This window comes from Pan troglodytes, chromosome 2 (assembly GCF_028858775.2).
Source record: "Pan troglodytes isolate AG18354 chromosome 2, NHGRI_mPanTro3-v2.0_pri, whole genome shotgun sequence".
Classification (NCBI taxonomy): domain Eukaryota; kingdom Metazoa; phylum Chordata; class Mammalia; order Primates; family Hominidae; genus Pan; species Pan troglodytes.
Genome location: NC_086015.1, coordinates 33,870,399 through 33,888,735, shown reverse-complemented (window position 1 = coordinate 33,888,735; position 18,337 = coordinate 33,870,399). Strand labels below are relative to the sequence as shown.

Below are 18,337 nucleotides of genomic sequence, written 5' to 3'. Positions count from 1 at the left end.
CATGCATAGAAATGGTTGTTCTACTGGTGTCCTACTACTGGGAATGTTACCATATAAAGGTAATGAAACCAAAGATAAGCAAAACAGTTGAAAAATAATTTCTATAAAGCAGTATCAAATAAATAAGATCAATTAGCTATAATCCTCCTATTTCTTTAATTTCTGAATGTAAAATTTCTATCTCCTTGTTGCCAACAACACAATGGATAGTCCAAGCCTTCCAAAATTCCATCTTTCACTCAGGACAGAGAAACTCATGGGTAGTTTGGCTGCTTTGGGTGAAACTAGAGGTAATATTTTAGGAGAATTAGGTTAAGATGTTACATGGGGACAGACTGACTTGATGGCTGGGGAGGAGGATGGTTTCTCTGATGTCAACTTGCTGGAGCCAAGCAGATGTCATCTGTCACATTTCCTAGTCCTGATTTAGCATTCACAATACTGGGTTAAACAGTCTATGAAAATGAATAAGATATGGTGCCTATCTTCATTGAGTTATATTCTAGCAGGGAACTATTATAGATATGGGTATCAAGAAGTACACAATAAAAAAGACTAATTGTCAAACTTATCATGGAAAGGCCAAACATAGGGCAACAATAATGTCAACATTTACATTGATGATTATCTTGTACCACACCAGGTTCCTTTAATCTTTACAAAGTCTTATGAAAGGTACTGATATTATTATCTTTATTTCACAGAGGAAGAAACTAAAGTATGGACAATAGGTCCATAATTGCACACCTGGTAAATGACAGAGTTTGGATGCATCCCTGGGCAGGATGATTCTGAAGTTTTCACTCTTAACCATTGCTTAAACTGTTTTTCTTATGACTAATAGCATAACTAGCTCTGCCTGGTATGATTTAATGATGTTCTTGAAATGAAAACAATATTTTTAAAAAGTATATTATTACGTAGTTACTGATACCCATATCTATATGGTGTGTGTGCATGTGTATGTGTGTGGTGGTGGGGCCATGGGGAGTGAGTTTTACCATATGGGAACTCAGGCAGACAGAATTCCACGTTCAACAAGACACAGAAGTACAAAGTAGCATGGGATGTTCCAAGAATCACAGACGGTCCAGTTCAGTTGCAGTAACCAAATTATGAAGTTCTGTTCGTACTATCTGGGGAAGTTTGAGTGTTGTTCTGTAGTTAGTAAAGGCCACGTAATACTTTAAACCAGGTAGGTAGGTGATTTCTGTAGTTACATTTGCTTAAAAATTATTCAAAAATTAATGTGAAAATTGTTCGTGGGGGGAGGTATATTAAAGGGAGTAAAAAGCTTAGTGTAGGTAGGAAATGGTAATGAATAAATTCAACCAGTGGCACGGAGGAAGGGCTAGGTTGAAGATATACATCGGATATAGATTGCACATCTTAATGATTAGTTTTATTGTGAAGAATGTAGGATAAGAAAGAGTCCTGAGGAGTGGAGATCATAACCTAAATGGATTTAGAGAATTTAAAACAGAGGAAAACAAAATTTGATATGTGCATTTTGTTTGAATTTGTGTAGTTTGTATTACAAAATATTGATGAGGATAATGACCTCAGTTTGGGACAATGACATAGTAGCAGTACCTAGTAAGCTAGAACCACAGGTCATTGATCTCTGAAGCTAGTTACACACTTGAAGTATAGACTTGGGAGTCTTACTTTCCAGAAAGCAAGAGAGGTAGACGAGAGCAACTAGAAAGAAGAAAGAAAGTGAGAAAAGACCAGAGTAAGATTAGTAAAAGTGGGTAAGATTATTTGGTGCACAGGAAGTACTGAAGAGAGGGACTGGTGCTACCATTAGCAGCAAGACAAGAAAATAAAGTGAGGAAAGATAATATGCCCAATTTCAATGGACTAAAATTATTTATTACATGATATTAGAGATATGAGATTAGATAATATAATATGAGATAATATAATAGTATATAAAATCTCTTGATTTGGATATCTTTAGCATCTTAACTAAAATTTGTTTCTTGAGGAAAATATTCATTGTTGTAAATATCTAAGTGGGTAGTGGCAGAGGGTGAACCATTTTTGCAACTGTTCAAATAGTTTAAAGGATACAATGTTATATTGTTAATATAAGGTATAAATAAAGACATTTCATATTTCAGGTGATTTAAGGTTAACAGATGTACCTGCAGCAACTCCAATAGGGTCCAGGAGTGGTAACCTGAAATATGAGGTGGAGATTTTGAGAAAAAAAGAGAAATGTTCACTGTGTTCTAGGCTGTCCTCACTGCCTTGAAAATTGCACTGCCCAAAGTTCACCTTTGATTTCTCAGATTAGCAGTTGAAACCTCGATTTATTTTCTATGTCGATTTGTAACAATTAAGGGTGAGTATTTGGGAAATTATGTCTTTGTAGAATTTTAAATTGCGCGTTAGAGAATGACTGACTAAAATCATGCACAACAAGTTATCATTCCCTAACTTCAGTTCCACATTTACCACTGACTCTTGATCTTTTTTTGTCTTAATGAGTCTTAGTTTGTTTTAGTGAGACTTAGTGAGTCTTAGTGAGACATTAATCAGGCATGTTTGAAATTGAGCATATCATCTACATTAGTCTGTTTTCATACCACTATAAAGAACTGCCTGAAACTGGGTAATTTATAAAGGAATAGAGGTTTAATTGACTCACAGTTCAGCACGGTTGGGGAGGCCTCAGGAAATGTACAGTCATGGCAGAAGGTGAAGGGGAAGCAAGATACCTTCTCCACAAGGCAGCAGGAAGGAATCAGTGCCAAGCAAAAGGGGATGAGCCTCTTATAAAACCATCAGATCTTGTGAGAACTCACTATCATGAGAATAGCATGGGGGAAACCACCCTCATGATTCGATTACCTCCACCTGGTTTCTCTCTTGACACATGGGGATTATGAGGATGACAATTAGAGATGAGATTTGGGTGGGGACACAAAGCCTAACCATATCATCATCTTTCTTCACTTTATTTCCTTGTCTTTCTGCTGATGGTACAGGGTCACTTTTGTTTCTCTCTTTTGCCATCAAATATAACATCCAACTTCGGTTGGTCATTACATGTTGTCAGAGCTCAGCTCAAGGAATCGCTTGTTTAGAGAAGTTTTAACCACTCAAGCAAGACTAGACAATTCATAACACCCTGCAGTTCACCAATGGGTGCTTATGGTATATAAGTAATAAAATACTTTTAATGTTGATTTCCTTTGCTACTATGTAGATGAGTAAAGACTGGGTGTGTCTTATTCACCAGTATGTCCCCAGCCCTTGATGGAGAACCCTGAATGTAGGATTCTTTGATGGCCACTTGCTTAATGCATGATTGAAAAGTTTCTTCAGGTTGTCTCTCCTTCTGGTTTCTTTCTTCCATTCATACATTGGCCACTCCAGAACAAACTCTTACACTTCTATAACTGTACTATTTTAATATCCTCTTAATGATGCTTCCTACTAAGAGGATTTTCCTGCTCCAATATAGTCTTCATTATTTATATTACACCACTCTGTTGCTAAAAAAAAATAATAATAATTACTCCCCAGGCTTATGAAGTAAAAACCAAATACTTGAACTTCCAAATCTGACAACAAAAAAACTTTTTAAACTTATAAAATTCCTTCACAAGAAACTTTCACCCCAGTAAAACTTGTTGGCTTGTTAATCTCTACAAATTCCACTTCCATTCATACCAGTCCACTTTCTCCATAAGCATCTTTCCCTATGTCTATCCTTGATAAACTAAGTCATCCTGGATAATCTATGCCAAATCTCATTGCTTCCATATAGCCTTCCCTTTGTCCTAGCTGGACAAAGACAGCAGGCTCTATTTAGTGTTACAGACTGGCATTCGATTCCCAGCTCTACCTCGGACTACATGGCCTCATTTTCTTATCTGTAAATGGGATATTAACACTCACCCAAAAGAATATAATAAATAAATGAAATAATCCATATAAGCTATTTTGATATGACTTTTTGATTTTGCTTTGGAATCATCCAGCTGTAAAATACATTTTGGGGCAACTGAACAAAGTTGAAAAATAATCTGGATAGTAGATGATATTTTGAAATTACTACTGATTTTATTTTTTGTGATGACATTTTTATCATGTGACTAATGTCTTTATTTTTGAAGATGTAAGAAGTTAGAAATATTATGATGTTTAAATTTTACTTTGATATGGTCCAGCAAAAACTATCTTTTTAATTAAAAATGCTAAACACAATTTTAATAATTGACTACATAATTATATATAAAAGCTAATTGTTATTTTATTTCTATCCTTAACAATCTAAGTTTCATAAATGCAAAAACAAGTTATGTCTGGGTCACTGCTGCATCCCCAATCCTTGGCATAGAGCCTTGGGCAACAAGGTACTTTTCACAAGTAGATACATAGATAAATACTATAGACAGGTAGATATGTATATACATACATAATACATACTCTAGATAGGTAGATACATATGTATATATAACACACATGTGCATACATATGCATGCATGTAAAATATTATAAAATATGAATAGTTATTGAATCCAATTACTGGACATACAGGTATTTTTTGAACTATTGTTTCTATTTTCCTTTGTATAAATTTATAATTGTAATCACATGTATTCATTTGAAACCACGTGCCACTAAATTACAAAGTACTTTGAACAAAATATGTGTTCAATAAATGTCATTCGTTTCCATTATAACATCTATTTTCAGTCACTATCACTTAATATATAATGCCTTATTTTTTCCTTTTTGAGTTAATTATTTATCTCCAACTACATAATATAATTCTAGAGGACTTTCTTCTCCATATCTTTACTTCTTTCTACACACCCAGTTTATAGAATCTTGTTGGAAATAAGTAAATGCCTATTGGATATATGAGAAGATATCCTTAATTTTCACCTCTAGAGGGAAATTTTAATCAACCCAAGGACAAAGGACTATACTCCTACCCTAGTCTACCATTAATGTTTACTTTTTCATGGACGAGTAGATTGTGAGCCTCTTGAAGGAAAGGGTCTCATATCATACATTGTTTTTTTAAATCTATAGAACATAGCATTGTGCCTGGGATACTTACTGGATGTTTGTTGAATGACTGACTATATGACTGCCTGAATGAATAATATAAGAATAAGAGGTAATTATTTAAATACTGTCAATATCCCACAGATTTTCTTTAGAGGCAACTGACAAAATAGAAAATGAAGTTTAATTCATTCTACCCTCTATGTTGATCTTCAATGAGGCCTTTATAATGAGACTGAAAGACAGACAACTGAAAGCCATGGAGAATTCCAAAATAAAAGACAGTGAAAAGAAATAAGCAACCAACCAAAGAATAATTATTGTCAATTACAAGACAGCCTAAGCAAAGACATTAGGAAGTAAGAAGAAAGTTTCAATGAAAGATATTTAGAAGTCACAGAATTTTAGAGTTGCCACACCGTGTAGTTTCACACTTGTTTTTCAGAGGAGGAAGTTTAAGCTATATGACTTGTTCTAAGTAGGTGGATACAAATTTCCAGATGCTTATGAAAATGAAGATGCAATCACCTGAGTTACCAACTTGACTTTCCTCCATTACCATTCCCCTGATCACCAGAAAGAAAGAATAAATTGACTTGGGCACACACTAAAAAGTGTTTGAAAGCTAACTCTAGAGTTATTATTCTCTCAGCCTAGCTTTACCTGTTCTCCAAAGACAGAGAAAGAGGGAGGGAGGGGGGGAGGGAGGGAGGGGGGAGAGAGAGAGACAGAGAACAGGGTTTAATGTGGGCAGAGGCATTGTGAGAATGGGAGGTCAGAATAACTTATAGGATGAAAAAAATTATAATGATGAAAAATGCTTGGTTTAAACTTTGTGTTTAAGGATGTAAAACAAAAGCAAAACAAATTTTAACATTTTTCTTTGATGTTGATTCAGAGCTCAAAGATCTATTCACAATTAAAATAGAGAAAATGTGATCTACTTACCCATTCTGTATGGCAGCTGTGGGGTCATAGGTCAAAGCCATGCCAGCCTGTATATAGGATGAAGAGGGAAGAAAACAAATCTTAACGTTTTTATTGTGGTGCCCAAAACATTTAGTACACACAAAGACTCTTATCATTACTTTCCATGATTTAAGTTTATTTTCTCCTATGTATATCTCTACCCTTACTGCCAAGACTGGCATTTTTACTATCCACAAACCAGAACATACCAGTGAGTTGGGAGTTTATATTATATATTCAGACATACCAAGAAACAATGCAGCTTGGATGATTTCCATTTTTACTTCTTAAAACATCCACTGTCTAACCTCACATTCTTATAATTTCACACTATTGTCAAGAACACCTATTGTACACCTCATGGCATGATAAAAAAGTAAGAAAGAATCCTGCAGTTAGGATAAAAATAAAAGCTACTTAAAATGCATTCAATCTTAAAGAAGAAAATGTTTAAAAAAGTATTTATTTAAAAATAGACCATATGCCTAAGGGGTGTGTAGGTAATGAGTCCAGAGTGCTTGTTTGATATATTGCTATTTCTTATCTTAACAAGAGTGATAGAAAGGGGAGGTCATTTACATATGAAGAAAATTCTAGAACACATGGCTAATAAGGAGGTAGTTATGTTTTGTTTTTAGGAATAAGACCACCTCTGAAAAAGTACACTTCTCTATAACTGGATATAGTTTCTGAAAACAATATAAATTCATGAGTGCTGATTCACAGTCTACCTTGTTCCTTCATGTACATCATCACATTTGATCCTCACAACAATCCTATGAAGTAGGCAGGAGGAGAATTTTCTCCATTTTATAGATGAAGACACTGAAGCTTGGGAAGGTCAAGTGACTTGCTCAAGGTCACACATTTGGAGGCAGAACCAGATTTCAACCCAAGTCTTCTGATATGGGCTCCTTTCCATTCCTCAGCTATGACATTGGCCCAAGAATTAAATTAGACCTGAGTATCAATATCCAACAAGATGGGGAAAGTTTCTCTGTGGCCATATGGGCATACCATCCTTTGTTCACCAGGACTGTCAGCATGGTTAATACTTACAATGCTTACAATGTTGAATGGAATTTAAAACTGTCCAAGTAAGTTATCTTTAGGGTGGATTTTTTTTTTCTTTTTTCGAATTTAAAACTGAATTAGATCAACATCAATGTCCTGGCTTTGATAGTGTACTATAATTACTTAAAATAGAACAATTGGGAGAAACTTAGTAAAAGGTAAACAGGACATCACTGTACATTTATTTTGTAACTTCCTGTGAGTCTATAAATTCTTCAAAATAAAAAGTTAGAAAAAAAGCGGATGAGCTATGAAGAGTTTTGTAAAGGATAAGAAACCATAGACACTTTAAAGAAAACAAAATACCTTGCCTGTTTGAGTTTTTTTATTTTTCCGTTGTGGTTGAGGATGGTTTTCTTGTTGGGCTCATTGAATTCCTCAAATTTAGCTTATAATTGACATGAAAATTCTCAATCTTCTAACAGAGGGCCTGATGTACAGTATAGCCTGCTGCTTTCAAGCTTAGATTGCATGCAGTATTTCCACAAATAATAAATTTTAAATTATTATGAAGATTGGTATGAGGAACAAAAGTGTAGAGTCACATGTGAATGGAATTGGTATAAAGGGAGCATACATAAATTGAAACGGAGTTTGCAAACAGAATTGAAATGACTGTCAGAAGTTAACAGAGGTGCACTGAGAACACATGTTTAATGATAACTGCATGACCTCTTTAAATTTATGAATCTCATTCATGTTAAAGAAATATGCAACTGATAATATGACAAGCTGGGGGACTGAGAAATGAGAATAGAATACGACAGCAGAAAAGAAAAAAGGTTTTTGTTTTTTTGCCATGGGAGAGGCAAAAAGATAGTGGTGTCAAGATGAACAAAGATTCTAAGTATAAATTCTTCCCAGGATGAAGGCTCTGCCACATGACTGGCTGGAGGTTGGCCTTAGGCTGAACACAGAATGGAGCTGTCTAGGACTTAGCTGAAACTCTCTGGTCTCAGGCACCGGAAAGGGCAGTCGTAAAAGCTGTCCATTTGGAATTAGATTTCTCTCTTAGGAACACTAAGCTTCTCTCCCCTAATTTATCCAAGATGCAGCACTGCAGGCAGAATAAAACAGGTGGGCTTTACATTCAATCGAGATATTATTAGTGCATGAGAGATTTAGGATGATAGTCATATCTTCAGTCTACTAATTATCTCAAATTGTTTAAGACCTGGGGACTTATAGGTAGCCTTCCCTCATCAACTGCACATTTATTTCTTTTTCCTTGTACTTATTTTCCTACGGTGCTCAAAGAGACCAATGCTCTCTAGCCCCTCCTGAATTACAAACTGTCTTGAACATTCTTTTTATGCCATGCTTGTTTGTTCTGGCCACTTAAGATAAGAATTTTTTCTTGCATTTTACTTGAATTCCTCATAGATTCTAGCTAACCAATCAATTCTAGCTAGGAATACAGTAATTATCAATGAACTCTCTTTCTTCAACACAAATTTGTTAAGGAAAAAATCTATGTTGACCTCCTTCTTCATCTTAAACCCCCATCCTATCTTTCAGAAGATGGAAAGGAATTGATGTCAGTAGGGTACAGTGGAAATCATGTTTTGAAATAAGACAGACCTGAGTTCAAGTTCTAGCTCTGTTACTTTGTAGCAGTGTGACTTTGGGCAAATTATTTAACCTATTTGAGCCTCAGTTTCCTCAATTTTTAAATGGTTTAATAATACCTACCTCATCAGATTGTTGTGAAATTTAAAAGAGATTACGTTTGTAAAGCGCCCAGCACAATGCCTGGAGACAAGACACATACATAAATATTATAATACAAAGCAATATGTGTTAAGTGCCATATGAGTGGTATGGATGGGGTGCAGATGAGAGAGGCTGGGGGTGATCAGATAGGGCATGTAGGGAAGTACAGCTGAGCAGAGCCCTGAAAGATGAGGAGAATTTCCACAGATGGAGATGAGAGGTCAAGGCCAGCTCAGGCAAAAAGGAGTACTATGGAAAAAGGTGTGTAAATAAAAATGGAAAGGTGAGTGAGCTATTTTCAGTAGAACATGTAGAGGAGAGAGTGGGAAATAAGACTCAAAAGGTAAGGATGGAGGATCTTGATTGCCCAGCTCCTCTTGGGGAGCTACTGAGTATTTCAGAGCGGGGACATTATATACTCAAAGAGTGATTGGGGAACAGGAGTTAGCATGAGCTCCCTGGAAAACAGAGGGTAAATCCAGAGGAATGAGTAACTAGAGTAGGTACCTTGGGAGAGGGAGGTGGAGAGAATCTAAGGTGAGATTTTCATTGCAAAAGGGTTGGGAATGAATACGAGATTCACCTACTTCATGATTTTGCCTAGGGACAGTCCTGCCTCTGAGTACCTTTGGCAAGAGGAGACAACAAGAGATAGTGTCAGGTCATATGCATTTGGAACATTGTGGGTAACAACACGGCATGGGTTAAGCAAAGGGTTGTTTGAACTTAACCCATTGGCTGAATATAATAGCACAATAACTAACACTTGGATACACCTGGTTTCCACTTCATGTGTAACAGGTTGTTGAGTCATAATTCTAATATGGTCTTAATGCAAACTTTGCATTCAATTTCCTTTTGTCTCTTTCCACAAAGGAAAAAAGGAAATCGATTTTGCTGCTCTGTCGAGCTACCTTTATGCTAAGCTAGGACCATGAAATCATCATTATACAATCACTAAATATTATGGCATGTTTACAAACTCAAGAATCACACAAAAAGTAAAATACCTTGGAACAAAATGAAAATGTCACACCACGTATGTAGAAAAGTGATGTTTAATCGTCACTTATTTTCAAAAAGGAGTTATCAGATTCAGAAATATTTTCCATTTTTCAGGTTTCCATTGTTTGTGTAATAGAGACATTCATAGTTTATTTAAAATAAAATGGGTCATTTTTGTCATTTTTCAGCAACAGTTAAGTTTTAATTTAGTATTTCAGCCATAATAGGACACTTCAGATCTTCCAGACAGGATTTTTACTATAGGAGCTAAATATTTTAGAAGAAAAGATTTTCAATGGTATATTGGAATAATTAGGGGATTTTTATTATTAACAAATGTATCTTTATTTTTAATAAATTCATTGAGACAAATCAGTTGACTTAGGAGATAGTTATTTGATATTCTTAACTGTAAATGATTACATTATATCAAGAGGTAATAATTGTGGAAATACTGCTTAAAGAGTACACATTAGGAACCAGGCATTGCTACTTCAGAAAGATTCCCTAGACTGCAATGCTTGGTCTTAGTTGAGGAGCAGAGAATCATTGACTGTAACAAAGCCAAAATGATGATGGCCTGAATGATTTTTTTTTTTTAACCATTGTTGAAAGTATTTTTAGACTGCAAGATAAATGGGGATCAAAAAATTGGGGGCAGCAAAATTTATACAAACTGATACAGACTGAAGTTCCTGGACAAATAAAACATTGATATTTTAGCCTAATATTTCTCCTTTTCTTAAGGTCTGGCCTGATACATAATTGGGTAAATTACAAACAAATAATTATAAAGATTTATAGTCTTCTACAATCATAATTAAAACAACACTTTAATAAAGGTATAGAAAATGTTGAATATTTTATTAAATATTGTATACTGAATTAGCACAAGTTGAGTCCAAGAAGCTAATACACACAAATATAATATTGTTTTCTGGATGTTATATTTAAAGTGTTTATTTCTTGCAGCCAATTTTAACAATATTTACAACTGTTCACTCGTTATGATTAAAAATTCAATAAAAAATAAGTTGATTAAAAATTATGTATAAAAAGGGACTTAAAATTATGATGACATAAACATCTAGGTACTGCTACTGAAGTAAAATTTCACTTAACTTTGCTCATATTTATTTGCTAGTATTTCTACTTAGAAACCTTTAGTGAACAAGTCATGATACAAAATTATGTGTACAATATGTGTTGAAAGCAAATATTTTAAATATCTCTGACTGGAAATAAAACTAAAAATGAATTTCAACAAAATGTTAAAATACTGGGGTAGTATAACAATAACTTTTTTTTTTTTGCCTTTCATGCATTGTTTTGACTTATTTTTATTTTTACTTTAAATATTTTAGACACAGGGTCTCACTCTGTTGCCCAGGTTGGAGTACAGTATAGCTCACTGTAACTTCAAACTCCTGGGCTCTAGCAATCCTCCCACCTCAGCCTCCTCAGTAGCTGGGACTACTGGTGTGCACCATTAAGCCCAGCTAATTTTATTTAAATTTTTTTTTGTAGAGATGGGGTCTCACTGTGTTACCCAAGTTGTTTTCAAACTCCTGGCCTCAAGTGATCCTCCCGCTTTTGCCTCCCAAAGCACTGGAATTACAGGCATGACTTTTGAGTTTTAAAAGTTCTTTGTAATACTATTTCCATAATGTGGGGTGAGGGGATCCTTTAATTTATAAAGCATATTATGTCTTCTATGACTTGTCTTAAAATTTTTAAGAGGGAAAAAAGGGCATATCATTTATGAAAGTAATGTAGGTCAGAGGCCTGATTCAGAAGTAAGCTTGAAAATGTCAGAGTGCATTTAGCTTTGCTGGGTCAGTAGAATACAAAAGTAGGACAGAATGGGATTGCTACAACCAGAACGGTCAAGGTGAGAATGGGCAGGAGGTCAGTAATAAAGAAAGAAAATTCAGGGGAAATGATACAGTGTTTCTAGTAGTGGAAACCAGTAAGAATTCAGAAATTCAAATGGTTACACCCTGGCTGAGAAATTGAGGGTCTCATATGTGATACTAAAAGTGTATATAACTAAGATATTCAGAGAAACCAATAAAAATCATCAATGATCAGAAACCTACTAGATCAGGGGTCTCCAACCCTGGGGCCGCAAACCAGTAGCCATCCATGGCCTGTTAGGAACCGGGCTGCACAGCAGGAGGTGAGCAGCAGGCAAGCGAGCACTACCGCCTGAGATCCACTTCCTGTCATTTCAGAGGGGCATTCGATTCTCATTGGATTGGGAACCCTATTGTGAACTGCACATTACAGGGATCTAGGTTGCACACTCCTTTTGAGAATCTAACTAATGCCTGACGATCTGAGGTGGAAGAGGTTCACCCTGAAACCAACCCCCTCCCCAACACCCCTGTCAACGGAAAACTTAACTTCTACAAAACCAGTTCCTAATTCCAAGAATGATGAGGACCACGGTACTAGATGGCCAACATTAAGCCAATATTTTGGCCAGAGAAAGAGTTTTTAACCTTCTTCCTGTTAAGGGAGAAACTACTCTCGGAAAAAATATGCCTAGAGCAAAACTGAGGGCAATTTATTAGTTCACTTGCTGAAAGGGGATATGAGCAGATCACCTTCTGACCTTCATAAGAGTCAAGTGGTAGAATTTTACCGGGGAACAACTCCGGCACAGTCAGGAGACTACTGAATGGTTTGTTTCTACCAGGAGAGGCAGTCAACCCTGTACAGTAGTTATCTGCTCTCACCTGCTAAAGGGATGCTCCTTAGGCTACTGTGCAGTTATTTGCTCTCTTGAAGAGAAGATGAACTACAAATAAGATCATAAATAGGGAAATTCCCAAGGTCTATGCAGTCTGAGATAAGACAGTAAAATCTGGGCTAATGGTTCTATAAAAGGCTGCAAGCAACCTGTGAAATGGTCCACACTATACTCTTTAATTTTCATAATTTCTGAATCCAAGGAATACTTTGATTCCAAATAATAATTACATTCATTTGCATCATTTGACCAGTGTATTTTTCTTCCTTGGTTTCTGTGATCCTCTCCCCTTATTTTTGTTCTGACCTCTCAGAAAGCAATTTCTTCTTTAGTGTTACTTGACCCAACTGCCTATGAGATGCCAGAGTGCTCAGGGGGCCAGGGTTTTATCTCTCTCCTTTACTGCAATACAGTGGTGACATTCACTTTCTTATCCCAACTATTATTTATTTCCTGGTGATTCCCAAATGTTTGTCTCAAACTCAAGTTTCTATCCTGAATTCCAGACACATATCATCAAGTTTAACTAGTAAGTTCAATGCATGATTACTGCCTTCTTACAAGTTATCATCTCTTGTTTGGGTGTTTATGAGTATATGTTGGTATAATATCTTCTCCTATATTTGCTCAAAACCTCTTTCCAATCCATCAGTCACACCATTGTGTTATGAGGATTGCTCTTGCGAGAGGCAAATCTGACCACATTATGGTCCTCCTTTCAGCAGCATCCTGTTACCTTAAGATAAAATCTGGCCCACAGAAATCTCATGATCAAGTGCCTTTGTACCTGTTGGTCTCCACATCTTTTTTTTTTCACCCTTTACCTCTCGACTTCACCCTTTACCAAACTCAGACATACACTCACCTTGCCCTGGAGCATTACCCCTGGGCCTTCGCAAGGGTGGTTTTTGGCTGGAAATTCTCCATTACTTTCTGTGGGAATATTTCTATTCTATTCTTTCAGCCTCAGATAAGATGTCATAGCCTCTTAAAGCCAGCTCTTTCTCCAGGTGGCATTGAAGGCATTAACTATTGCCTTTGTCCTCCTCCCATGACCCATGGTGGAAGCTAATATGACCATGCTTTGCCATGTGTGTCTCCCAGCTAGTCATGCTCATCTTGATATCGCCTCTTTCTAGCCCAGTGTTTGGGACATTGCAGAGGCTCTATAAATGTTAGTTAAATGAATTAATACATGAATAATTCACCTAAAGAAATGTTTGAATTTGAACTTTTAATTTTTATTTGAAAATATTTTGAAGCTTTTTTTTTCCCCATTTTGTTAGTAAAATTTACTTTGGAAAAGCTGCAGCTTGACTTAGCTGAACTTCTAAAGATAATTTTTTTTTAGCCTTTGATTGGTCAAAGAGATAGAGGGAAGCAAGCTTATTACTGAGATTGCTAAGAGACCTTCCTGATGATGTGGGCTCAAACCAAATTACAGGCAGGAACCTAGGAAGAATTAGAATAAGCTGAAAACCTGGAGGCCCTTCTTCATGAAATTACTGGCCTAGAATCAGGATAAGAGAAAAACTGTTAAAAGTCCTTTTGACAGCTTCAAGAAGTTTTTCAAAAATCAAGCCAATAACATGCAGGGGATTTATCCTTTTAATGTAGCTAAATGGTCAGAGAACAGAGAAAATTAACTTCTTTATGTTTGAGAAAAGAACATCAAAGGGAGTCTTAATATTGTTATTTACATGCCCTATATCGTCACAATCTTTCTTCTTTTTGGCTTTTTCTAATGTAGTGCTATCAGGCAGAATTTTTCCCTATATGGCAATAAAGAAGGACAAGATAGAAAGATGCCATCAGAACTAAGACTGGAAGCCTGAGAAAGACTATGGCACAGAAAATGCTAGGCTAAAAGAGAATCAGAAGAAAAGTATAATATAATATAGCTATCTAAAGATCTCAAAATCTTGGAAAAAAAAGTTTTAATCTGAGTTTGTGATTAAAACCAAAGTTAAATTAATCCTTAATTGATACCATAAAAAAGACAAAACAGTGTTACCATATTTTATGTAGGTTCATCTGTTTTTATCTCAATTTAAATGGCTGAATTTCATAGATTCCAAGATGCAGGGTTTTTTTTCACATTTTAATATCTGTGAAATTGGGATTTAAATGATAATTGATAGCATTTTATAGTATGTCAAGTTCCTTTTCTTTTATTAGTGGTGTTTAAAGTAATATTTCATCTTTAATCAATGGTGTCTTATAGTCAATGATGTAGTACCTATACTGTTAAATCCCACCATAACATGGTTAAGTAGGATGAAAAATATACAACTTTGAGATTGCTACTAAGATGAGCCTGTGCAGCTAGATAGAGGAGAGTTCCAGGAATTTGGCTAATTGACCCATATTCTTTCAGGTTCCAGTTATAGTTTGATGTTACCTGGAGGTTGTAAACTGTTGCTTAAACATTAGTGGGGGTAATTCTGAATCTTGTGGCAGGCTGGGATGGCCAGGACACTACCAACAACTCCAGAAATCTCCCAGTTGGTAGGTGCCACATACAGTTGTCTTGATCCACGGAGAATGGGTCAGGAGACCCAATCATGGTACATGGATATTTCCTGCCAACTTTTCCACTTGTAATTACTTGCTGTAATCTTCCCAGCCTTAAGCCCTTCCTAAATTTCCCACTGCCAACCCTGCCCTAAGAACCTAAGTATGTTATACTGCCCTATTCCTTGAGAACATAGGCTAGGCAGAGGACTGAAGCTCATCACCAATTACATTAATCCAAACTTACACTAGTACAGGGATTTACATGACTTACTTTTTATCCTTAGTGATCATAGGTTAGTAAATATTGGGCTTAGTACCTTTAAAATAGAACACTTAACTAAATAAGAAAGTTTTCATGCTGAATTATTGAGAATTCAAATTCTTGTGCCAAAAAAAGGTTTATTTTAAGACTAGAAGTTCCATTAACCTTGAGCTTGCTCTCTAAATTGCAGATAAAGCACATAAAATAAATACAACCATATCTGGTGTGCTAAGTACGAAAACCAACTTGCAAGTGCTAACATGCATCATAATGGCCAAAAACTCTTTTCAAGATCACATATGTAAATAATCTCCTTCAGTTTAAGGTTAAAAAGACTATTTGCAGAACCTGGCAGTGTTGGTAGACATATCTTAATTTTTTTCAAGGTCATCTTAAACATAAAAATTTGGACAACGAATTGCCAAGCACTGTGGTATAAACAAAGAAGATAGTGATAAACTATGTAGATGATGCCCTTACCTTGGAAAATGATCTACGATATTCTGAGCCTAGGCGGTATTACCAGGTTTTCCAAATAATTCTTTAGATATACTATTTTCTAGGAATTGTGCTTCAGTTTCTCCTTATTTTTATCTCCAGTGGTTTAATTCTATGTCTCTGAAATGTCAAGTTTCCACTCTTCAGTATTATAAAATTCAATTGCACCCCATATGCCTTCAAAGCTAATAGAAATGTTGTGTTCCCAGGCTGCATTGTCAAGTTTTCATATTTATAAGTATGCTGACTGGTGACTGGTCAAATGTTTAATGAGCTGGATGCACCATTAAGAGCAGATTCAACTAAAGACAAGGGGGCTATTTTACGGAGTGTGTCTTCTGTCCCTCACTTCTAAGAATGCCCAAAAGCACATACTTTACATTAGCATTAGTAACAGCTAGTGACAGCCAAATGCTGTAAAAAAAGCCATGATCAAGTAGGCTTCATCACTGGCATGCAGGGTTGGTTCAACACATGAAAATTAATAAATGCAATTAATCACATAAACAGAACTAAAGACAAAAAACACTTGATTATCTCAAATGATACAGAAAAGAATTTCAATAAATTTCAACATTGCTTCATCTTAAAAACTCTCAATAAACAAGGTTTTGAAGGAACATAGCTCAAAATAATAAGAGCCATTTATGAAAAACCCATAGTCAACATCATACTGAATGGGCAAAAGCCAGAAGCATTCCTCTCAAAAACCAGTACCAGACAAGGATGCCCTCTCTCAACACTTCTATTCAACACAGTATTGGAAGTCCTAGCCAGAGCAATCAGGCAAGAGAAAGAAATAAAGGGCATCCAAATAGGAAGATAAGTCAAACTATCCCTGTTTGCAGACAACATGATTCTACATCTAAAAAAATCCCATAGTCTCAGCCCAAAAGCTCCTTCAGCTGATAAACAACCTCAGCAGAGTTTCAGGATACAAAATCAACGTACAAAAGTCACTAGCATTCCTATAGACCAACTGCAGCCAAGTTGAGAGCCAAATCAGGAAGGCAATCCCATTCACGATTGCCACAAAAAGAATAAAATACCTAGAAATACAGCTAACTAGGGAGGTGAAAGGTCTCTATGATGAGAATTACAAAACACTATGCAAAGAAATCACAGAAGACACAAACAGATAGAAAAATATCCCATATTCATGGATAGGAAGACTCAATATCATTAAAATGGTCATACTGCCCAAAGCAATTTCAATGCTATTCCTATCAAACTACTAATGACATTATTCACGGAACTAGAAAAAAACTATTTTAAAATTCATATGGAACAAAAAAAGAGCCTGAATAGCCAAGGCAATCCTAAGCAGAAAGAACAAAGTTGGAGGCATCATGTTACCTGACTTCAAACTATACCACGGGGCTATAGTAACCAAAAGAGCATGGTGCTGCTACAAAAACAGGCACATAGACCAACGGAACAGAATAGAGAGCCCAGAAACAAGGTTGCATACCTATGACTATTTGATCTTCAACAAAACTGACAAAAGCAATGGGGAAAAGACCCCCTATTCAATAAATGGTGTTGGGATAACTGGCTCACCATATGCAGAAAATTGAAGCTGGACCCCTCCCTTACATCATGTATAAAAATAAACTCAAGATGAATTAAAGACTTGAATGTAAAACCAAAAAAATATAAAAACCCTGAAAAATAACCCAGGCAATACTATCATGGACATAGGAATGGGCAAAAATTTCATGACAAAGATGTCAAAAGCAATTACAACAAAAGCAAAAATTGACAAATGGGATCCAACTAAAGTTAAGAGCTTCTGCACAGAAAAAAAAAGATCAACAGAGCAAACAGACAACCTACAGAATGGGAGAAAATATTTGCAAACTATGCATCTGACAAAGGTCTAGTATTGAGCATCTATAAAGAACTTAAACAAATTTACAAGAATAAAACAGACAACCCCATTAACAAGTGAGCAAAAGACATGAGCAGACAATTTTCAAAAGAAGACATACATGTGGCCAATAAGCGTATGAAGAAAAGCTCACCATCACTGATCATTAAAGAAATGCAAATCAAAACCACAATGAGATATCATCTAACACCAGTCAGAATGGCTATTACTAAAAAGTCAAAATATAGCGGATGCTGGTGAGGTTGCAGAGAAAAGGGAACACTTATAAACTGTTGGTGGGAGTGTAAGTTGGTTCAACCATTGTGGAAAGTAGTATGGTGATTCCTCAAAGAGCTAAAAGTAGGACTACCATTTGACCCAACAATCCCATTACTGGGTATATACCCAGAGGAATATAAATCATTCTACCACAAAGACACATGTATGCAAATGTTCATTTTAGCACTATTCATAATAGCAAAGTCATGGAATCTACCAAAATGCCCATCAATGACAAACTCGATAAAGAAAATGTGATACATATACACTATGGAATACTATGCAGTTCAAAAGGAGAATGAGATCATGTCTTTTGCGGGAACATGGATAGAGATGGAGGCCATTGTCCTTAGCAAACTTATGC

The 18,337-nt window shown here is 35.8% G+C and overlaps 1 protein-coding gene across 15 annotated transcripts in view; it reads right to left on the bottom strand.

The window, feature by feature from the left end:
* RBMS3 (RNA binding motif single stranded interacting protein 3) overlaps window positions 1-18,337 on the bottom strand; it is a 1,471,465-nt gene that overhangs the window by 137,036 nt on the left and 1,316,092 nt on the right. For all 15 annotated transcript variants that reach the window (XM_054681570.2, XM_054681567.2, XM_054681561.2 and 12 more), the window contains one exon: window positions 5,980-6,026. In XM_054681570.2, the coding sequence (XP_054537545.1) occupies window positions 5,980-6,026 (47 nt within the window). The remainder of the gene's footprint in view (window positions 1-5,979; window positions 6,027-18,337) is intronic.